The sequence below is a fragment of the Garra rufa genome, chromosome 6 (genome assembly GCF_049309525.1).
Source record: "Garra rufa chromosome 6, GarRuf1.0, whole genome shotgun sequence".
NCBI lineage: Eukaryota > Metazoa > Chordata > Actinopteri > Cypriniformes > Cyprinidae > Garra > Garra rufa.
In genome coordinates this window covers 4265720-4290934 of record NC_133366.1, presented here as the reverse complement: position 1 = coordinate 4290934, position 25215 = coordinate 4265720, and the positions used below count along the sequence as shown (strand labels likewise).

The window sequence follows — 25215 nt, the reverse complement described above, 5'->3', positions numbered from 1 at the left end:
AACCACAAATAGACCCAAAAGAAAACTGACAAACATATAGACATAAATAAACCCCTTACCGTCCTGGACTCCTGGGCTGGTCTTGCTTAAACCTAAGACTGCCCTAACAACTCGACACTCTCTCCTATGCATATAACACGTCTACTCTAACTTGAACTCCGACCTGAACTCCGCAAAGTTTAGAACATAATATAGTAGGGCTTTCCTCTCGATATTATCAAAGCTGCATGTATGCTGGCTCTTATTTAGTGACAGGCTGATATAATCCTAACACCTACAGTTGAATGATATCCCCTCGAATGACAACAATAATAATACAGAATGGGGGAGGCATTAAAAAATTAAATAAAAGGGTTAAGGTGTCCGATTGAGACTTAATATTAGACACTTGCATTCACGTGGTAGGAAAATAATAACAAAAAGTTAAATAAAACACAGAAAGGAGAAAAGAGAAACAGTAATTCAAAGAAAAAGATATCTTCCACGGCAAGTGATGTCTACATGAACCCCGGCACAATGCAGTAGGCTATGCTTGGTTATTCGTCGTGTATCATCAGTCCGTTTTTTGTTTTTGTCTTTCCTTACATTATTGTACTTTGACATTGTCCATATTTTAAACAAAAAGTGCATCCAACTGTAGTGTGGTGATATTTACCCGTCAAAATATATCATGTGCAAACTTAAAAGTTGACACGCAGCGTGATACCTGCTAAAGTCCCGTGAATCAACTGTCACTCTCCCTCCGTCTCCCGTGGGCGCAGATTGGTCTCGATGTAGTGCTTTGCCTTAACCGGGTCTTCGAAAGATACCTGCTCGCCGGCTGGGGCGGTGATCTTCAGTGTAGCTGGGTACAGGAGACCGTATTTCACGCCCGTGCACCCGCGAAGCATCCTTCTCACCTCCGTGAAAGCGGCTCTCTTTTTTCTGACGCCGGCCGAGTAGTCTGGGTAGATGTTGAAACGCTTGCCCTTGTGGGTGATGGGACCCGCACTCGCGGCCTTCCGAAGAACATCTGCCTTCTCCTGAAAGTAGTGGAACTTGACGATTAATGGCCGCGGGGCATCCCCATCCTTTGGTCTCGGTTGCAGGCTCCTGTGCGCGCGATCGAGCGTCGGCGTATAGTCAAGGGCGAGCGCTTCCTTCAACAATTCAGCTACGGCTTTCTCTGGTCTTATATTCCCAAATCCCTCTTCGACTCCAACTAGTCTGCAGTTATCTCGTCGTTGCCGGGACTCCAAATCTTCGGTCTTATCTGCCAGCCGAGTGACTTGTGCAGTCAGCGCATTGACTTTAGCTTCCAGAGTTACATTCCGATTAGCCTGGTTGTTAGCTTCCTCCTCGAGGTCGCCAATGCGGGTTGAAAATGTGGCGTTTTGTGTCTGTACTTCTCCAATTACCTTCGTGAATTCTGCGTGCACATTTTGGATTTCTTCCCTTAAATCACTCGCCAGGCTGTCTATTTTCTTGTGCAATTCACCTGCAGCCGCCGCTACTGACGACTCGATCCTGGACAGCACGCTTCTTTCCGTTTGTTTTATGGCAGCCATGATTGCGTCGAGATCCGACCCTGACCCCGCTTCCGCGCCTGGGTCCGTGTCAGACAAGCCTGAGGCTTCAGGCCCTGGCTTCGGTTTATGAGATTTGGGCATTATGAGCAGCTTTCACTCTTATTTTTTTCTTTTTAATTCGAGGCTAAGTCTTTAGAAACCCGTTCGCACCGAACAAGACAGGAAGGGGAGAATGAAAATTAGATTAATGTTCAATCTAAGCAGAGCTCGAAAAAGTACGTCTTCACATGTCGCTGCTCAGCTCCGCCCCTCTAGACCGTGATTTTCTAAAGTATTGAAACAATTGTGGAAAGCAAATAAATTATTCTTGTGACTTGACACGAGATGTTTTTCCCACTGGCCTGCTTTGGTGCTGTGAGTTTGTTGTGCTACTTCCTTGAAATATGTGACCCTGGACCACAAAACCAGTCATAAGGTTAAATTTTACAAAACTGAGATGTATACATCATATGAAAGCTCAATAAATAAGCTTTCTATTGATATATTGTTTGTTAGGATAGGACAATATTTGGCCGAGATACATCTATTTGGAAATCTGGAATCTGAGGATGCAAAAAAAATCAAAATACTGAGAAAATCACCTTTAAAGTTGTCCAAATTAAGTTCTTAACAATGCATATTGCTAATCAAAAATTACATTTTGATATGTTTACAGTAGGAATTTTACAAAAAATCTTCATGGAACATGATCTTTACTTAATTTCCTAATGATTTTTGGCATAAAAGAAAAATCAATAATTTTGACCCATACAATGTATTTTTGGCTATTGCTACAAATATACCCCAGCGACTTAAGACTGGTTTTGTGGACCAGGGTCACATATGTCTTTGTTTTTCCTTGTTTTATGTTTTGTCTGTGCTGAATTTGTGGGAAAATTTGCCGATTGTATTTGAAAATGCTGAGACGAATGGAGCTGGGATACTGCACTCTTTTCGGAAGCTGAAGGCATAATGAAATTCAACAAAACATTGATGTGTAGAACATTTGGCACTCTTGAGCTTGTTATCATCTTTAACCCTATAATGCCTGACATATGACATAATAGTCAGGAAAGTCTGTTTTTAATGGAACAAAAAAAAAAAAAACAATTTTTTTTGTAGTAGAGTATCTTTTTTCATCCATTTGGCTATTATGGCTTATATGGTCTGATATAGTGTGGATATGGAGAGAAACACCCCTCAGTTTTATTCAGAGGCCCAAACTGAGGAAAAATGTGCAATTTGGACAAAAAGTATCATAAAATTCTGATTGCTTGTAGTGTAAATCCAAATAAATACCAGATACTTACATAATAGGATTTAAAAATCAGCTGTTGCTTTATCTTCCGGTTTCACAAACAAGGCTAAACCTAGTGCCAGACTAAAATGTAAGTCCGAGCTGTTTGAACTTTGAACAAAAATAAACTTGCACTGATTGATCTTGAAATGTGTCAGTGCCCCTGTTCTGTCTGAAGTTGCACACCAGTAATGTTTTGTCTAAGGCATGTTTATAAAAAAAGGACTTTAATGTCCTAATCCTGTCTTAGTCTTAGCCCTGTTTGCAAAACCAGCCTTATATTTCTTAAAGGAGTAGTTCACTTTCAGAACAAAAATTGTACAGATAATGTACTCACCCCCTTGTCATCCTAGATGTTCATGTCTTTCTTTCTTCAGTCGTAAAGAAATTATGTTTTAGAGTAAAACATTTCAGGATTGCTCTCCATATAATGGACTTCTATGGTGCCCCAGAGTTTGAACTTCTAAATGCAGCTTCAAAGGGCTCTAAACGACCACAGCCGAGGAAAGAAGGGTCTTATCTAGCAAAACGATGGGTTATTTTCTAAAACAAAAATACAATTTATATACTTTTTAACCTCAAATGCATGTCTTGTCTAGCTTGGCAAGACGAGCGTTTGAGATTAAAACGCATATAAGTAGTAAATGTTTTTAGAAAATAAAAGGTTGTTTCGCTAGATAAGACTGTCCTTCCTCAGCTGGGATTGATTAGAGCCCTTTAAAGCTGCAATTAAACTGCATTTTGGAAGTTCAAACACCGGGGCACCATAGAAGTCAATTATATGGAGAAAAATCCTGAAATGTTTTCCTCAAAAAACACCATTTGTTTACAACTGAAGAAAGAAAGACATGAACATCTTGGATGACAAGGGGGTGGTTATCTGTACATTTTTGTTCTGAAAGTGAACTACTCCTTTAACAATGTCTTATTAAGATCATATCTAAATGCTTAGTTTTATAATTAAAGCTATGCAGTTTCTAAACATAAATGCAATGTATTATAATGATGATTGAGAGACGAATAAACATTCCTCGAAAGCCTGATAATCACATTTTATACTCCCATTCAAACATTTTTCTAAAAAAAAATGTCTCGATATTCAAGCTTGGCTGCTTCAGTTCAATAAGTGTTTATCTTGAAATATTACTAGTGATATCAAAGTTATAAGTAAAGAGTTCACAGCAAAAATGGCCGTATCCCAACCTTTATCAAAGGTCTTACAGTTGCTAAAAAGAGGGCATGTAGTAGATTGTGTACAACAGGTTTTCAGTCGTTGGCAGGTTGATCATTTAGTGGCCTTAGAAATCAATTGTGAGGTTGCTGCTTGTAAAGTTAAGAGTCTCTTTCTGTCTCTTCCCACAGTTAAAGAGTTTTTGGCCTTCGCCAGAGAAGATTTCCTCAGGAAATGGGAGAATCCTGCACAGGTAAGAGGACCTAGAGGAGGGAAACGTGAGAGAAAATGGAGGTGAGGATTTGGGGTTTTATTTGAAAAAGATCTCAAAGCTGGTTCATTGTTTTTGCCAGAACGAGGTAAATGAGTATCACCTGGTGCACCTTTGAAATTTACATGGTGTTTGCTGTGGCCATTTGAACACATGTAGAAGATCACAGGCTCTTTTGACTTGTGCCATCAAAAATCCAAAACGAATACTCTTAAATGAAGCTTTTTGAAACTTTAAACCAGTTTCTTCACAAAATGTTCCACTGTTGTATATGAGGATGTCTTAGAAATAAACACATTGGAAATAATGCAGTATAAATGTTTGGCAACACAATCTCAAAGAAGACTTTTATTAAATGAATCAATCATTGAATTACTCACCCAATGCTTTAAAATGGCATCCGTGGCACAGTTCAAGTTAAACGCACAATGGCAGGCACACAAACACATTATATTTAATAAATATTACTACAAATAGGTGATTAATGAGTTTATGTTCTACAATCTGTGTTTAGGTGTGTATATATTAACATTTGGATTTAAATGACATACAGTCAAACCGAAAATCATTCAGACAACAGATATCATTTTACATTTTTATTTATTTATTTTTTTGCGATTGGGGGCAGGACACTAGTTAATTTATGTAGGTGAGGATTGCAAAATAAAGTAAATTGTGACATTATACCTGAAAATTCTTCATACAGTAGACTGCCATCGAAATTAATAAAAATTTAGGACCAAAAATTTGATTTGACACTTCGACCTGACCATTTTTTTTTAATACATACCTTTCTATTAAAGTTATCTGACATTATCAAAAAAAATGTGTTCTAATATAGTTTAACTCTTGAGTTCTTGTAATATTTACTTACCATTTTCTAAACTAAAGTGAATAAACCGATAATGTGAGAAATTTTGAAGGCGTTTATCAAGTTGAATTTGTTTTGACACAGTTCAACTCCGAGTTCATGTCTTATTTTATTACCACTTTTTAAACTATAGTGAATAAACTGTGATGATGTGAGAAATGGTAAAGGTGTCTGAATAAATTTGACTTAATACGATTGTCCGGGTTTGAAGTCATCAAGCACCGCATTGTCATCTTCATCTGACTAAATTATAATTTAAATTCAAATTTCTAATAGATTTACAGAAAAACTACATTATATGCATATTTATTTATTTAAAATATTTATTAAAAAAATTATTAGTTGCGATGCCTATTGAAGCCTCATTTACTGAAATCATGTGACTTTGGCAGTTTTTTGCACTCTCTAAATCACAAATGATTCCCAAAGCTTTTGAAGTGTCATGATACAGTTTTGACTGCAAGGTTATTGTAGTTAATGAAAACTAAAACCGCAAAAACACATTTTTATTACTTGAAATAAAATGGATGTTGACGGCAAAAAAATCGATTCTAAAATAAATAATTTTTTTTTGTTTTCAGCTAGTTTCCAGCTACATTACTCATTTGTATTTAGTTTTAGTAACTTGATGTACCAAAATAGTTAATAATAATAATAATAATAATAATAAAACGATATTGACATATTTATCTCTTTCCTCACTCGAGTAAAAAAAAAAAAAAAAAAATCTTAATTTGATTTAGTTCATTTCTCATTTTTATTTAGTTTGGTTAGTAACTTGATGTACCAAAGTAGTTAAAACTAAATAATAATAATAATAAAATGATATTGACATTGAACTCTAACTCGAGTAAAAATAAAAAAAGTTGCTGGCCACCGACAGCATTTCATGACCCCCAGAATATTTTGTTGCAGACATATATGAAAATGCAATATGTCAGAAGAAAGAACAAAGCCTAAACATATTCTAGCTTCATGCATTTTTTTTTTAAATCAACACTTTAATTAAAAAAAGAAACTAGCTGAGAAAATCAAGTCTATGTCGATATTGAATTCAAAGTGATGATCAAAGCATTTCATTTGGTGAAGTTTGGCAGCTCTGATTTATACGCTGTTTAATGTTGTTATGTGTTGTAACGTGTTATTTTTACGCTTGTTTCTGCTGCTTTTTCATTACTCTTTCAGAAGATGTGTACTGTATAACAGTGAAAACACGGAAAGCCAGGCAAATTCTGTCAATGCCCACCATTGACAGAATTTGCCTGGCTTTCTGTGTTTTCACGGTAAAAAAAAAAAAGAAGACAAAACTAACAACAAAATTTAATAAAAAAAATAATACATAAAAACAGAACTTATAAAATGTAATAATTTAACATATCATCAAAAATTATAATAGTTTCTGAATTATACAACAATAACACTTTTGGAAAGGCCCATCACTATTAGAAACTGCATAGCAATGTGCTAAAAACAACTCATATGTGTAAAGTTACTTAAAAGTAATGCATTACAATATTGAGTTACTCCGTCAAAAAAAGTAACTAATTACGTTACTCTTGCGTTACTTTTTAAATCTGGGCAGGGCTAAAAAGTTATATTTTTGGCAAATGTAAAAGCCTTTTCACACCAAAAGCCTCAGAGTTAGAGAAAAGTAAATTCACGTCTGTACAGAAGAAAGAAAAGCAAAATGACAACTCTTCAGCAATAAAAAAAAGGAAAACAAATGTTAGATTATCTTGAGTCATTTTTTCTTATTAGTTTGGATGAATTGGACCATCGAAGGTCGGCAGCAAAGACATCGGTTAATAAAATCGGATTAAATACATAAAGGATATTTGTATTATCGTACATATTTAATTATAGCAGGTTTGGGTTGAATTTCACTGTTTTTGAGGAATACTGTATCTGTTTTTTAGTGAGTGAGGTGAATTAATGCATGTTCATATTTATTCTAGAACTAAAGTAGCATCTTAAAATTTCTTTCAACATGGGGACAGTAGGGCTTTTAATCAATAAATGGGGGAAAAGTAACTGGCTTTAAAAAGTAAGATATTTTCTTGTCAATTAAGAAGGAATGCATTACTTTACTAGTTACTTGGATAAAGTAATATGTGACCCTGGACCACAAAACCAGTCTTAAGTCGCTGGGGTGTATTTGTAGCAATAGCCAAAAATACATAGTATGGGTCAAAATTATCGATTTTTCTTTTATGCCAAAAATCATTAGGAAATTAAGTAAAGATCATGTTCCATGAAGATTTTTTGTAAAATTCCTACTATAAATATATCAAAATGTAATTTTTGATTAGTAATATGCACTGTTAAGAACTTAATTTGGACAACTTTAAAGGTGATTTTCTCAGTATTTTTGATTTTTTTGCACCCTCAGATTCCAGATTTTCAAATAGATGTATCTCAGCCAAATATTGTCCTATCCTAACAAACCATATATCAATAGAAAGCTTATTTATTGAGCTTTCATATGATCTATACATCTCAGTTTTGTAAAATTTAACCTTATGACTGGTTTTATTGTCCAGGGTCACATATTATTAAGTAACTTAACATTGGTACCCTGGTACTCTGGTACCCACAAGAGTGTCGTTGCATATTGTAATAGTAGTTGTGTCCCACAGAACACAGCGGGTCTGGAGGACTTTGACCGGTTGAAGACTCTGGGCACCGGCTCATTCGGTCGCGTGATGCTGGTCAGACACCGAGAGACCGGGCAGCACTACGCCATGAAGATCCTTAACAAACAGAAGGTGGGTGGCCCTGACATCACAGTTAGACGCGATGATAAAAGACGTTACGTCAAGATGTCCTTTTATCGTTTCTCTTTAGGTTGTGAAGCTGAAGCAGATCGAACACACTCTAAATGAGAAGCGGATACTGCAGGCCGTCAGCTTCCCCTTCTTAGTGCGGCTGGAATACTCCTTCAAGGTGAATACGGTTTGAAATATCAATAGCTGGGTGATGTACGGCACGTACGGGACATGCTCGATAACGTGTGCCTGTTTCAGGACAACACTAATCTCTACATGGTGATGCAGTACGTTCAAGGAGGAGAGATGTTTTCACACCTGCGTAGAATCGGCAGATTCAGGTGAATATATTTACATTCCAAATGTGCTTGTTTTAGTGCCTGAAGGGAAATGCAGTGCAAAGTTACATGCAACAAAAGTACAAATAGGCCTATCTGCCTTATTTTTCCTGTAAGAGTGGGTGTGGCCATTTGTAAGTTTTATGGGCTGCATCCAGCTCATAGACTGTAAAAAAAGATGGATGATGCATCTCCGCTTCATTCCATATAGGAAAGTGAAGCCAAAACTTCTCAATATGGCCGCTGCCATATTGGGGGAAATTACGTCATTTGGAGCCAGATTCTGCGCAGTAGAGATTCGGGTTGGAGCCAGAGTCTGTGCAGTAGAGTCGTGAGGCGGAGCCGCAGTAGCAAAATCCTGCCCAAACTCCCGCAGACCCAATCACATGATCACAATCATGACACCACACCCCGTTTTTATAGCATAAAATAACTGCCTGAAAGCAAACGTTTTAGAAAAATGAACACTTGAACATGAATCAGCATTGTAAGAACTACCTCACATGATGGAAACCATCTTTGGAAAAACAATATTTGAAGTGTAATTCGATTATTTAGTTTGGCTCACATCCCATTAGATTAAATGAAGAGGGCGGGGTTTATGACCTATACTGCAGCCAGCCACCGGGGGGGCAATCGAAAACTTTTGGCTTCACTTTTCGAGACTCGTGCTGCACACTTGATCCAGCTATTTTTATCTCTTCAAAACAGCTTGTTTTGCTGCTTAATATGTGACCCTGGACCACAAAACCAGTCATAAGGTTAAATTTGACAAAACTGAGATTTATACATCATATGAAAGCTCAGTAAATAAGCTTTCTATTGATGTATGGTTTGTTAGGATAGGACAATATTTGACTGAGATACATCTATTTGAAATCAGAAATCTGAGGATGCAAAAACATCAAAAAGACTGAGAAAATCACCTTTAAAGTTGTCCAAATTAGGTTCTTAACAATGCATATTACAAACCAAAAATTACATTTTGATATATTTACAGTAGGAATTTTACAAAAAATCTTCATGGAACATGAACTTTACTTAATTTCCTAATGATTTTTGGCATAAAAGAAAAATCTAAAATTTTGACCCATGCAATGTATTTTTGGCTATTGCTACAAATATACCCCAGCGACTTAAGACTGGTTTTGTGGTCCAGGGTCACATATTGCAAATTGGTGTCTTACCATATTATTTTAAAGATGTCATTGGATGCCCAAGTTCATATGATTCTTTAGGGTCTTCATGAAAAGTCTCTAATATACTTTTGTTAAAAGTTCTCAATAGTATTGTAAAAAAACACCCTTTTACCTTATCAAAATCAGCTCTGAAAAATTTCAGCTCATTTTAAGACGTGGCCCCTTTAAATTCCCCCACGCTCTGCTCACCCCGTCGTTCTCTGGGATTCTGTTTACTTTAGCCACGTTTATCGGCGAAACTTGCCAACAAGCACATTATTAAGAAAGGCCATTTGCAAAGATGCATAAAAAAAACCCTTATACTCACTTCTGCTGTGGGTAAAGCTGAATCAGGAACAAATCGCACAAACATAGATGCATATGTAGATCGGGATCGGCGCTTTCCATTTAAAAACGAAAGTAACGTTAAACCTCTGCGTCGACAGCGGTTTAGATGTCATAAATGACTACCGCTATGTTCATTATTACATCCGACAACAGAACACCTCAATCGCTCAATTAGAGTCTTCCTCTGCTCCTGAGTCACACAATGGTGATCGTATTTGAACTGTTTCAGCTCGGTGAGGGCGGGGCTAAGGTAAGACGCTCATGTCAATCAACTGTGTTTCGTCACAACGACAAGAAGCTGAGAGTGACTTGATTTTAAAAAGGGGATATTACTTTGAAAGATTAAAACAAATACTACTGGGTGGATTTTTATCACTGTAGGGTGGTTGTGTACACTAAAAAAGTTAGTTTTGCACCCGATGACCCCTTTAATGTATTCTCTTAATTATGAGTAGACAGTTTTACTGCTTACTGCACGTTGTTATTCTTCTCATTATTTCCCTACAGCTGATAATGAACTGGAATTCTCACCCATAGGTTTCCTTTTGTGGTGAAAAATAAGGTGGACATAACTTCAATTTAAACCTGACTGTAAATTGTTTCAGATTTATGTTTTGGTGTTGGGTGTAATACATTATAAAGAATAACAGGGTGTCCACGGGTCCTTAAAAAGTCTCAAAATGTTTTAAATTCAGATTCTTAAATATTTTTGGTCACTTTAACACTAAAATATCTACTGTTTACAGTCATTGGACGGAACAAAGATTCCCCCAAACATTTTTTTTGTTTGTAAATGCATAAATGTATTTAAAACATTAATCGTATAACATTTATTTCTATGTTATATATATATGCACTTGCAATTTTGCAGTGTAAATCTTTTAATCTGCCTGGTAACAGTCCTATAGAATTTGTTGAAATTTAATAATTTGAAAAGTAAAAAAAATTGACCTTTATAAAAGTAAATAAAAATATGCAAATTTAAAAATGTAAAAGTTAAACACTGATGAAAATATTGCTTATAAAAATATTTTTGTATGGAATATTGTCTGCTGATATGAAAATAAATAGCAATAATGACATTTTTGTTTTGAAATGTATTTTTCATTGTACATTAAACACATTAAATATTACATATACTGTATTTATGTAATATAATGAGTATTTCCATTACAGGTTTAGGTCTTTAGTTTCATATAAGGTGGTATTAAAAAGGTCTTAAAAAGTCTTACATTTCACTTGATCATATCTGTAGGAACCCTGAATAAATTACTGTAATTTAATGACTTTTTCTTGAAAAAGTAAAGTATGGGATTACTCTTAATTTTATGTAATTTAATTACATTTACTTCGGATGTACTGTAATTGCACTAAATACTTTATAGAATATACCTATAGAACAATTCAAAACAAACAAAGTGGTTTTAATATTAATTGTATCATGGAAAGTTAAAATGTATGTTTTTTCAATGTAAATGAAAAGGTTTGGTCAGTTTAAGAATAGATTATACAATTTTTTTTCATTGTTTATTTGAAAGAAACTTGTATTGTTTAACTGGTTGAGGTTGATAGGAAAGAAAGATTTAGAAAGTCAATAGTAATCAGTAATGAAAACTTTTTTTAGAGTGAGTATTTAATAATTCATTCATCAAATATTATATTTTTTTCAGGTAGAAGCCTTTAAATCAAACCGTTTTAATCTATAAACATAAACTCGGTCAAATGTGTGTGGATTTCTGGCTTGTAATTATAAAAGACTAAATGCTTAGATTGAAAAAAAAAGTATATACAGTCAAGCAAAAATTATTCAGACACTAAATATATATTTTTACTAGTGGGTGCAGGACACTATAGTTCATTTATGTAAGTGAGGATAGCAAAATAAAGTAAACTGTGACATATTATACCCAGAAATCCTTCACACAGTGGACCACCAGTAACATTTATTTATATATATATATATATATATATATATATATAAAAAAATAATTAAATAGTTGTCTGAATTTTTGGTTGATTGTAATCATTGCATACCTTTCTATCAAAGTTCTATCTGACATTAGTTCTAGACCACTTTAAAATTTCAAATGCACATTTTGATCATCTGGATATCCATCGATTCTTACAGTAAATGTAATTTAGCTTTTCTAACTTTTTTTTTAAACACATAAGAAGTCGACATAGAAATGAGATGAAGTAATAATAAGAGTTCGCCCCAGCGGTCTGCATATTTGTGCTTGTATTCTTTGGCTCATTTTCATCTAGCTAAATATACAGGACACAAAACAAGCATCGGGCTTAGAGAACCGAAAGATGACGTTCATTTCAGCAGTAGTGAAATCCAAAGCCATTCGTCCTAAAAGCTGTGTGTCAATGCCCATAATGCAAGACTGTAGTTTTATCTCTCAATGCTTACTATTTATGTGTTGCTGTACTAAAATGAACCACTTACCAGCATCAAAACGTACAGTTGCATTTAAAATGTATGAACGAAATATCAAAGAGACTGGTGCTTTCAGCTTCAGATTCTTATTTAGTTTCAGTGTCTTTTTGATAAATGAAGTCTCTTTGCAAATTTGCATGAGTCTGCTGTAATAGTTAAAGTGCTGTAGTTTTCAAAAACTTTCTTGTAACTGTCTCTTTTCTTGTTGTCTCTCTTTCTTGCTGTCTTTCTCTTACGTAGTGAACCCCACGCGCGGTTTTATGCTTCACAAATAGTTTTGACATTTGAATATCTGCATGCCCTTGACCTGATCTACAGAGACCTTAAACCAGAGAACCTCCTCATCGATCAGCAGGGCTACATACAGGTAATCAACACACATGGAACTCAGTTACACTCAAATACATAATGCTTAGTGAATGATCAATCTGGAATAGACACAACGCTCACTGATATGACTGGCTGCAGACACATTAGCACCTATTTTGTTCACTTGAGGCAATTTTGAGAGTTTTTAAGCTGTGTTTATACTGCAAAGGGACAATTTACCAAAAAATGGTAATTCTGTCATTAAAGGGGCTATATGTAACTTTCTGAAATTTAAACTCGCGACTGACACCTGTGGCCAAAAATCGGAACCGCTCTTCCTTTCTGCTCGCTCTCGCAGCGCGCGCTCGTACGTACACACTTCACAAGTCATCCGTTTATTTTGGGGAAAAAGTTACATATAGCCCCTTTAAAGGTGCCATAGAATGGAAAACCTTGGCATAGTTAAATAATAACAGTTCAGTACATGGACATGACATACCATGAGTCTCAAACACCATCGTTTCCTCCTTCTTATATAAATCTAGTATTTGCAAAAGACTGATGCTAGCGCTAGCCTGTTACATTGCAATACATAGGATTTCACTTACCACATAAACAGAGAGATGCCTGCGCTGATGATGGTGAATGATGGAGAAATAACTGCGCTGATGATGGCGAATGATTTACAGATCTTGAGAAACACTGAGGAGCTGCTAAACTTGTGTGGTAGGAAGCACTCCCTCTGCATTGTAACTTTACGCAGAGCACATGGATCACAGTAATCACACTAAAATATCCGCGATTCAAAACGGCAGATTCAACAAACCGCATATTAAAAGCGGCTAGAGCTCCTAATTAAAAATATATTTTTATCCATGTGCCAGCTATTGCGCTCTGTGAAACAGCCAATCAGAGCGGAGCTCATTAATATTCATGAAGCTGCCAAATAACAGAGCATTTCATTCTAGGGGCAAATCCTAGGGTTGTAAATGGACCTGTAAAACCATTTCTGGAGATTTTTTGCCCTTTCCTATGCCATATACCTTCTATGTAGATATCAGAGAACAATTTAAAATATTCTCTCAATGCATTCTATGGCACCTTTAAGGTGAGACACTGCAGGCCAATAGGGTAAAAAAAATGAACTAATCGTTATCACCTTACTTACCCAGTTGATTTATTACGTTGTTAATTGCAAACGTTTTTTGTATTACACGTTTTCTAAAATGTTAGGTTTGAATATGCAAATGAGGCGTTGTTTAATGAAATATGCGCTAATTTGCATACATTTCTAGTACAAAAATCTATACACTGGATGAAGTCAGTTTCAAAATTCTTAATTTTTTGACATTTTAGAGTCAAATGTTTTTACAGAAGGAATCTCATTTTGTCACTTTATAATTAATAAATTACTTAGAACAGACAGAAAACAATAGATTTTTTTTTTTTTTTTTTTCATTTCTTTTGGGGAATAAAATGTATAAAATCAAGCAAATTATATATGAACATCCCTCTGTAAAAACCCTCAGGATATAGTCAGGAGTAAAAATGTAAAGTTTGGTGTGTGTATGTGCTACTGAAGTGCGGCCTTTCATTTTAATTTAATTTTAAGTGGAAAATAATATGAAGAACTTTGAAATTCTAGTTTTAAATTAGTATTAATAAGCATCATTCTCAACATTTATTACTATTACTAATTACTATAATTACTATTAATTAACATGATAATTAGTAACATTTGAACTTCTGTTGTTACTTTTTAAAGAAACATCAGCATTTGTGGCCTACTTTACATTAATGAACATTTTAAACAAATGTTTTACCTAATAAAGTGCAATTTGGGAAATATTTTACAGTCATGTAAATCGAGGTCGAATCAAGCTCAAATGATGACAAATGTTGTGTTAGATGAACAGAACAATGTCAAATTCAGTGTGATTCAAAAAATAACAAATCTGTGTCACAAACAAGGCGGAAAAAAAGACATTGGCAGTGTAAATGTAGCTAAAAGTGTGTCTGTGATGTAAGCAGCTCTACACTCTTAAAAATAAAGGTGCTTCACGATGCCAAAGAACCTTTTTTGTCTAAATGGTTCGATAAAGAACCTTTCTGTTTCACAAAAGGCTCTTTATGTTGAAAGAAGGTTCTTCAGATTCTGAAAAGGTAAGAAAGAGGTGGTTCTTTGACTGAATGGTTAGTTGTGGAACCAAAAATGGTTCTTCTATTGCATCGCTGTGAAAAACCTTTCAAAGCACCTTTATTTTTAAGAGTGTGTGGATGTGCTTTCAATCACAAACCGCTCATAGTCTCAGCATTACTGCCCCCTCATGGCTAATTTGCCAATGGCATCATGAAATGTTTCTGGCAGGAAGCATGCATGTACTGTGGATATATATTACAGCATCATCTGCGGGACATTTTGTTTCAGGTGACAGACTTTGGTTTCGCGAAGCGGGTCAAGGGTCGCACGTGGACGTTGTGCGGCACCCCGGAGTATCTGGCCCCAGAGATCATCCTCAGCAAGGTGAGCCGTGCTGTCCTAGTTTCTCTGAAGAGACTGAGACGTGTCTACAACGCATGCGGCTAAACCACAGCCGTCCCGGTGTAATTAATGAAGCGCCTGATCATGCAACTCGCCTTCAGCTGACAGATGCTTTTGTGCTGCACAGCTGCTGTGAACAATTTATTTGACTGAAAGAACACCATTTGATATGCAAATTTAAAAGTTTAGGATAATTCTGATTTTTGACTATTCTGCTTGACATTCACTTGATCAGAAATACAAAAACAAACAAAACAAAAAAACAGGAATATTGTGAAATATTGTTACAATTTAAAATAACTATTCTTTGTTTGAATATACACTACCGTTCAAAAGTTTGGGGTCAGTAAGACTTGTAATAGTCTTTAGAGAAGTCTCTTATGCTCATCAAGGCTGCATTTATTTGATTAATAACAGTAATATTGCAAAATGTTTTTACAATATAAAATAATGTTTTTTATTTTAACATACTTTAAAATAGAATTTATTCCTGTGATGAAAAGCTGAATTTTTATCAGCTGTTACTCCAGTCTTAAGTGTCATGATCCTTCAGAAATCATTCTAATATGCTGATTTATTATTAGAATGATCAATGTTGGATAATATCAACAGTTGTGCTGCCAAATATTTTTTTGGAACGTGTGATTTTTTAATTTTTTTTTATTTTTTCAGGATTCTTTCATGAAGTTTAAAGAGTACAGTGTTTATTCAAAATATAAATATTTTATAACAATGTAAATTATTTATTATTAACTTTTAATAAACTTTTAATTATTAACTTAATACATCCTTGGTGAATAAAAGTATTAATTTCTTAAAAAAAAAAAAGAAAGAAAGAAACTATAAAAATGCACTGACCCCAAACTTTTGAACGGTAGTGTATTTTAAAATGTAATTAATTTCTGAGGTCAAAGCTGATTTCTTTAAGCATCATTACTCCAGTCTATAGTGTCACATAGCATATATATTTTTCATGATATTCATATTCTATAGTGAATAATCAAGGCTCACAACATTTAAAAATCTCTGGCAGGTACTCTTTAGATTTTGGTAGCCTGAAAATTAAACGAGCCCAATTATAAAAAAAAAGAAATAAAAAATAGAAAATCAGGTGTCTAAATGTCAATCAAAAATATTTTCAATACACAAATATCAAGGAAGGAATTTGCACAAGTAAAATGAACACAGTATGAGTGGGGTTGGACAATGTTCGGTAACATAATAAGCCATAAAATGTCATGATTTATATTCAGATACAGGTTTTCACTAAAACAAAAAACTTATACAATGGCATTTCAGCCTTTATACCATTAAAAGGGATAAATCAAGTATATAATTTATTGTATTTATTTAAAACATAAATATTACTGTCTTAATTGTTTAGATTTTCAGAAGGCACATTAGTCCGTGTACGTTTTGATCATTTGTTTTTTTATTTGAATTTGAAGATTTTGCCTCGATTTTTTTTTTTTTTGGTTCACAGTTAGAAAACGGAAAAACAACTTAAATCGCTTTCCATATTGTGAGCGGTCATCAGTTGTTCGTTCAACAAAATAATAGACCTGCATTTATTTATTTTCATTCTTTTTTAATTGCCGACTTTAAAACAATGAACATACAAGGGCAATAACATTAATTACATTAAAATATAATATACTAAGACAGTTAAAAAAACAAATAATTAAATAAAATAGGAAAAGCAATAAGAAAATCACATGTACATAAGAAGTACAAATAGTAAAAAATTATTCAAACAATAGATTTAAGGCTTTAAAATAATTTACAGCTTGTGTTTACACCTTATTTCTTGTTTCTTTTAACAAATACAGGTAGCTATGCCTGTTTCTATTTTATATATATATATAATTTTTTTTTTTTTTTATTCATTTTTTACTCATTATAAAATAGAAACAGGTATAGCTACCTGTATCTGAGCAATTACTCTTCACTTGAAAGACATATTAGGATTCTTTGGCGATATAATGTTCCAACAGGCCTGCTTGATCAATTACCAAGATGAATGTCAAAATTATTTAGCAAATAAAGATTTTCCTGTCAAAGTGATAAAATGTTGTGTTGCAAAAATGAGTACAACCTCCTGAAAGTTACTAAATAAAACTAAAAAAAGAAAAAAGTGTAGGTTTAAAGCTATTTTTGATCAACCGGTAAGTATACTGAACCAAAACTTTTAAAGACAAGTAATTTCCTGATAGTTAAAGGCGTTTTATAGCCTACTGAATCATACACAGACTTAATGCTGTCAACAATGAAACCACTTGGGAGAGAACTGCCAGGTGACTTATTTCTCAGAAAAGAGGACAGTGGTACAAGAGGAATACCAAATTATTGTTTTAAGTGTGAAAATATAGCAGAAGTAGCACTGACATTCGAAAACAATGGACTTGTGACAAGGCTCCTGAAATAACCAGGTCTTCACTTAAAGTTTTCATTAAATGATGAGTGAATTTTTGCTACAAAATGAGGCGGAGAAATACCATGTTAATGTATCAGAGCCGGCAAAAGCTATGAAAAGCGTGACACTTTATCTCACAGAGTACGAAGCAGCCTGCAGAAGTGACATGCATGGTTATTGTCACCACTAGAGTTACCTGCTGTAGCCAAAGCACAGTAAACTCATCTAACCTCCTCCAAGGCTCATATTGACAAAATCTAGACTTCTGGGAATCCATACTCTGGTGTCAAGAGACCAAGTCAATCATTTCGGATCCAGAAGCATCCAAAATGTTCTGGTGTTGCTACAGGAGGAGTACAGCGAGAAGTGCCTGGTACCTACAGTGACGTTCAGTGGTAGTAAAGCTCTTCTACAGAGATGTGTGAGTGCTGGAGGTGTGAGGGAGCTGTGCTTTATCAGTGCTGTCATCAATTCACACACTACTGTGTGATGGAATACAAAAAACTGAAACTGCAGATGCTACCCTTCCCTTCATTCCCTGCATTATTGGGCATTTTTTTCAGCATGACAATGAGGATATTTATTCTCTCAAGGTGAAAATCCTTTGGTGGGCATGTATTTCACTCAGTGTTAACGCTCTTGAGCAGCTGTGGGGGATTCTGTAGAGACGAGCTGAGCAAAACTCCCCATTAAAGACCAGGGCATTTAAAGGATAACTATTGCCAAAATGCAACCTGGGCGTTTTTTTTTTTTTTACTGTAAACGAGACAAACTTATATCTAAAAGCATAATTACGATAAACAAGCCGTTTTTGAGATTGACCGTGATTTCATTTTGTGGTCAATGGCCGGTGAATGGGAGTACTAGGGGCATAACTTTGAGTGCATCAAAATCGATATTTTTACAACACTAAGAAAGCTCGACACACCATGACACTTTGCTCGAAGTATCGCCTGGGTCTCTACACATGAACTCCAGCATTGAGAACATTGTTTGTGTACACAGAGTCTACTAAAAAGAAAGGTTTTGAACAACTCACTTTCACTGTTTGAGTTTCCGCTCGTCTTGCCAGTCAAGAGGTGTCGATCTCCGAATGCGAGGATGGATAGCTCCTAAAGCATATTTTCATATAAATGCACGGCTAATTCGTTGTTTTGTCACAAGTGAAAAACAATATTAATCTTCTAGTTGTAAAAAGAGCCTCATATAAGCCTAATATTTCGTCCTATGGAGTCCATTCATTCGCATTCAGAGATCGACACTTCTTGACTGGCAAGACGAGCGGAAACTCAAACAGTGAAAGTGAGTTGTTCAAAAACTTTCTTTTTAGTAAACTCTGTGTACACAAACAATGTTCTCAGTGCTGGAGTTCATGTGTAGAGACCCAGGCGATACTTCGAGCAAAGTTTCATGGTGTGTCGAGCCTTCTTCGTGTTGTAAAAATATTGATTTTGATGCGCTCAAAGTTATGCCCCTAGTACTCTCATTCACCGGCCATTGACCACAAAACGAAATCACGGTCAATCTCAAAAACGGCTCGTTTGTCGTAATTATGCTTTTAGATATAAGTTTGTCTCGTTTACAGTAAAAAAAAAAAAAACAGCCCAGGTTGCATTTTGGCAATAGTTATCCTTTAAGGAGGTCGTCCTCCAAGAGTTAAACAGGACAGATTAGAAAATTTGCCATGAACTTGTACACTCAGTGCCAAGAAGGGCCAGAGCAGTATACTTAATGTTGTGGAGGACATATTAAGTACTAGAATATTATGCATTTGCTGAATTACATATAGGGTGTACTCATTTCTGCAATCCATTATTTAAACTAAATTGGCTAATTTACTGGTATTACAGGAAATATTGGCATATATTTAGTTGTCTTAATGAAGTATATGTTTAATACATTTAAATATTGCCATCTTTCCATGAATTATATTAGTGATTATTAAGAAAATACATCTTTTATATATATTAAGAGGGGGTGTACTCATTTATACTGTGCACTGAATATATATATATGTGACCCTGGACCACAAAACCAGTCTTAAGTCGCTGGGGTATATTTGTAGCAATAGCCAAAAATACATTGTATGGGTCAAAATTATTGATTTTTCTTTTATGCCAAAAATCATTAGAAAATTAATTAAAGATCATGTTCCATGAAGATTTTTTGTAAAATTCCTACTATAAATATATCAACATGTAATTTTTGATTAGTAATATGCATTGTTAAGAACTTAATTTGGACAAATTTAAAGGTGATTTTCTCAGTATTTTGATTTTTTTGCACCCTCAGATTCCAGATTTTCAAATAGTTGTATCTCGATCAAATATTGTCCTATCCTAACAAACAATACATCAATAGAAAGCTTATTTATTGAGCGTTCATATGACGTATACACCTCTGTTTTGTAAAATTTAACCTTATGACTGGTTTTGTGGTCCTGGGTCACATATATATAATTTTATTTTTACTCATTTAAAAATAGACAACAATAGCAACCTGTATTTGTTAAAAGAAACAAGAAATAACACGACAAGCTGTAAATGATTTTAAATCTATTGTTTGTAACTATTTGTACTCTCATGCACATGTGATTTTCTTGTTGCTTTTCCTATTTTATAACTGTGATAGTTGATTATATTTTGATGTAATTAATGTTATTGCCCTTGTGTGTTCGTTGTTTTAAAAACTGCAATTAAAAAAGAATGAAAATAAACAAAATAAAGGTCTATTATTTTGTTGAATAAACAACTAATGATGTCACCGGTCCAGATTCGGTTGACCAATCGGCGGAAAGGGGCGTCTCGTGACCGCACACATGTGGAAAACGAATTTTGAAGTCGTTTATCCGTTTTCTACCCGTGAACAAAAAAATAATAATAATAATAATAATAATCAAGCGGAAATCTCGTTTTCCGTTTTCTGAACAAACGGAACCGTTTTCTAATTTCTGCTTATTTCATTTCAAATTATAAAACAAATGATCAAAACGTACACGGACCCACATTAACTTCTTTCACATTTACAACTCCGTGTTTGCTGCATAAAAACATGGGTTGATATTTGCAATAATCTGACCATAAACAGCTGAAAATTGTACTGGAAACGCAAATTCATTCTCTGCCACGAGGTGGCGCTGAAATATTACGGTTTCTAGTAACAGCTGTACACATAGCAGCATTAACGCTGTTTTATTAGGCGTGAAATTAAAATGCTGACGACATATTTTCTGAGGACAGTCGGTTCCCTTCAGATACATTCATATAAAGACATCTGTGCCATGTTTTGACTTTGAAACGTGCAGCACGCATATTTATTTAGTCACATAATTGGCTTTTGAAGTTTCATCCAGTCCTATCGCGATTCTCATCTTTCCTTCCCCAACTGTAAGACCTCTTAAAATTATAAGACTTTTCTTATACTATTTAAGAACTTTTTATGGCCTTTAAATTGATACAACTAAATTGAGGGAGTTTTAAGGACCTGCAGGAGCCCACTCCTTTAAGATTACCAGTGAAACATTTCAGTAGCCCAATAATAGCACAAGAGCTAGCGATTTTGCGAGCCCTTGAATAGAAAGTTCAAAAGAACATCTTTTATTTGAAATGGAACATTTTGTAACATTGTAAATGTCTTTACTTTCACTTTTGGTCAGTTTAAACCATCCCTGCCGAATAAAAGTATTCATTGCTTTCATTTCTTACTTTTTTTTCTAAATCTGTCTTGCCCTAAACTTTGAATGGTTGCGTTTCACAATTTCCAGAAACAATTTTAAACAGTTGAAACTGTTTTCAACATAGATAATAATCCTAAATGTTTTTAAAGGAGCACATCAGCATATTAGAATGATTTCTGAAGGATAATGTGACACCGAAGACTGGAGTAATAATGCTGAAAATTCAGCTTTGACCTCAAAATAAATTGAAAACATTACTGTCTTTAATGTATTTTGATCAAACAAATGCAGCCTTGGTGAGCAGAAGAGACGTCTTTCAAAGACATTTGTAATTATTTCAACCTTTTGACCAGTATGAATTGCTTTTATGAAACATACAACGTTTGTGAAGTTTAATATCTCTTTCATCCTGATGTGTTTTGTCTCATAGGGTTATAATAAGGCTGTGGACTGGTGGGCTCTGGGTGTGCTGATGTACGAGATGGCAGCCGGTTATCCCCCGTTTTTTGCCGATCAACCCATTCAGATCTACGAAAAGATTGTCTCAGGAAAGGTAATTCTGCCTGGACATAAATCTGTAGCCTTCAGATTGAAAATGAATCATGTCTGTTAGGGCTGCAGCGTTATGACAAAATCATAATTGTCGATTATTCCCTTTAAATTATTTACGATTATCACAATTTACATTGATTGATGTTTTAAATGGCTTTATACCATTGTTTGAAGCAACTGCATGCCATCATTTTATATAAAAACAAGCTGAAAACACTCTGTAAAACTTGTATTTCTTTTCTCATTGCCACAAATGTCAACGATACATTGGTTTGTTTTTTTAAATGAAAAAGTAATATTATGCAATATGCATAGGGAAATGCCGGCATCAAATTTTCATGTAGTGATTTAATACAGTATTTAACAGGTTTACTAACTATTTTCTTATAACAAAAATAACTGACAATTTAAATGCAATAAAGCAATACACAAAACAAAATGTATAAAGTTTCAAAATGTTCACCAATAGGTATCACTGTATAGTAAGATCTCATAGTTAATGCATTAATATTCACAAAAACGCTACATTTGCTGCAGAAGTTATTAATCTTTGATAAAAAATACAACTCTTAGCTCATGTTAACTCAATAAATAGTTTGAAGCAACTGCATGCCATAATTTTATATAAAAATAAAAAACAAGCTGAAAACACTCTTCCTGAAAAACTTTTATTGCTTTTCTCGTTGCCACAAATGTCAACGATACGTTGGTTTGGTTTCTTTAAATAAAAAAGTAATATTATGCAATATGCATAGGGAAATGCCGGTATCAAATTTTCATGTTGCGATTTAATACAGTATTTAACAGGTTTACTAACTATTTTCTTATAACAAAAATAACTGACAATTTAAATGCAATAAAGCAATACACACAAAAAAAAAAAATTATAAAGTTTCAAAATGTTCAAAGATTAAAGTGCAAAAGAATTTTAAAGACCAATAGGTATCACTTTATAGTAAGATCTCATAGTTAATGCATTAATATTCACAACAACGCTACATTTGCTGCAGAAGTTATTAATCTTTGATAAAAAAATACAACTCTTAGCTCACTGTTCCTGAAAAACGTTTATTGCTTTTCTCGTTGCCACAAATGTCAACGATACGTTGGTTTGGTTTCTATTTAATAAAAAAGTAATAATATGCAATATGCATAGGGATATGCCGGTATCAAATGTTCATGTTGCGATTTTATTTAATAATGCTTTTCACGGTATACGGTATTATCACGATATTGAAATTTATTTGCCAAAAAGTGGTGTCACAATACAGTAATTAACAGGTTTAATAACTATTTTTTTGTAACAAAAATAACTGAAGATTTAAATACAATAAAGCAATACACAAAACATGTATAAAGTTAAAAAATGTTCACAGGTTAAAGTGGAAAAGAATAGGTATAACTTTACAGTAAGATTTCTTAGTTAACCTAAGTTAAAGGTTGTATCAGCGATTTCAAGCCTGAAACATAAAGTGTCAAATTCAGCTGACCTTTCTTCACGATCCGCTCGCTGCCTGCCCCATAAATTGTCTGGAAAAAAAACGCGTCTCTCTGGTCAGCCTAGGGTCCGAGAAATGCCAAAAAAAACAATCGGTGCTACCAACCTTTCGACACATAAACAAACAGTGTTCCAACCAATCAGCGTCAGGGGGTTGGTGTTGTGGACTTTCGCTCCGCCTCCCTCACATCCCTGCACCAGTAGGAAAGTCCACAGCACCAACCCCCTGACGCTGATTGGTTGGAACACTGTTTGTTTTGCTGTGGAATGGTTGGTAGCACCGATTGTTTTTTTGGCATTTCTCGGACCCTAGGCTGCAGTGTTGTTTTTGTCAACGATGACGAAATCATTTCGTTGACGCCACTTTTTTTCATGACGATAACGAGACGATGACGAGATAAAAATGGCTCGTTGATGACTAAAACATGACGAGACGTGTGTGAGTTTTCGTTGACGAGACGAGAATAGACGAAAATGTTAGTGGGTGGTCCGTCAGACGTTTAAAATGCATGACATTTCTGCTTATTGTGCATGCCAATTAAAACTTAAAAAGTATCTGACGCTATGGCAAGCCGTTTCAGCATTAAATACTCTTTTCCATACTAGTATGGCAAGCCGTTTTAGCATTCCATCCTTTTTTGTCTTTTATGTTTTAAAACATTCCTTCATTATTGTAATTATTGGTGAAAATAGTCGGTCCGGAAGCTCACATTGTGTTGAACTATAGATCTGCTATTTTCACAACTTATAAGTAAGGGATAATGTACAGGCAGCCGGTAGTTATCGCAGAAATAAGCCCCGACAGTGTTGTATCACACTGAAGGGCCTTATTTCTGCGATAACTACCGGCTGCCTGTACATTATCCCGCTTATTACACGGCTACTTGCCACATAAGGAAGAAAACTGGACATGAATCTGAATTTGAAATCTTTTATTGGCATATTTGTTTTAAATTAACATTTTTATCTTTCCGTGAAACGATATAGTACCACGTGACTAACATTCAAACTATGTACGTTAGTAAGACAATTTAAATAGATTAATGTCGAAATTTTCCATTGTTAATTGTAGTTGTCCAGTGTTTGTCACAAGATGGCGCCAAACGGTAATCTTTGTTGGCACGGAGGGATTTTAAACATACAAGTAGTACCGGCTATGCGTTATTACTTTGGAGCGGTGATTATTTGAAAAGAACGAACCTGCAAATGTCTCAACTGACCAATCAGAATCAAGCATTCCAAAGAGCCGTGTAATAAGTGACACTACCCAACAGCAATATACTTACTGACCTACATTAATTTGTTAAAAGACTACTTTTTTCCCTTTTTTTTGACTAAAACTAGACTAAAACCTTTTTGACTTTTCGTCGACTAAAATTGGACTAAAACTATCACATATAGAAGTGACTAAAATTTGACTAAAATCAATAAGCATTTTAGTCCATAAGACTAAGACTAAATCTAAGAACAACACTGCTAGGCTGACCACAGAGACGCGTTTTTTTTTTTTTTTCCAGACAATTTATGGGGCAGGCAGCGAGCGGATCGTGAAGAAAGGTCAGCTGAATTTGCCACTTTGTTTCAGCCTAGAATCGCTGATACAGCCTTTAATGCATTAATGAGCAATAGCTACATTTGCTACAGAAGTTATTCATCTTTGTTAAATAATACAACTCTTAGCTCATGTTAACTCAATAAATAGTTTGAAGCAACTGCATGCCATAATTTTATATAAAAATAAAAAAATATTTCAAAATGAGGCGTTTGGTGATTATCCACGTAAACCCTTGTCAGTTCTGTCTTAAATGATCATAAACAGTTGAGAATGGAAATCCGTGTGTAACAGTATATTAGATCCGTGTGGCTCTTAAAGCGGCAACAAATAGTATTCATTCTGCCGTCTCTGTGCTTAATATTAATAAAACGTAAAAATACAAAGAAAAAAATCACTCACTGCTTTTGAATGATGACTTTTGTCGTTTTAATAAGAAACAAA

The 25215-nt window shown here is 34.6% G+C and overlaps 1 protein-coding gene across 1 annotated transcript in view; it reads left to right on the top strand.

The window, feature by feature from the left end:
• Window positions 1-25215, top strand: part of prkacab (protein kinase, cAMP-dependent, catalytic, alpha, genome duplicate b) — a 36039-nt gene that overhangs the window by 5923 nt on the left and 4901 nt on the right. The window contains exons 2-8 of the mRNA XM_073841741.1: window positions 4207-4268; window positions 7794-7922; window positions 8002-8100; window positions 8181-8263; window positions 12470-12596; window positions 14967-15062; window positions 21600-21722. Coding sequence (XP_073697842.1) covers window positions 4207-4268; window positions 7794-7922; window positions 8002-8100; window positions 8181-8263; window positions 12470-12596; window positions 14967-15062; window positions 21600-21722 — 719 coding nt within the window. The remainder of the gene's footprint in view (window positions 1-4206; window positions 4269-7793; window positions 7923-8001; window positions 8101-8180; window positions 8264-12469; window positions 12597-14966; window positions 15063-21599; window positions 21723-25215) is intronic.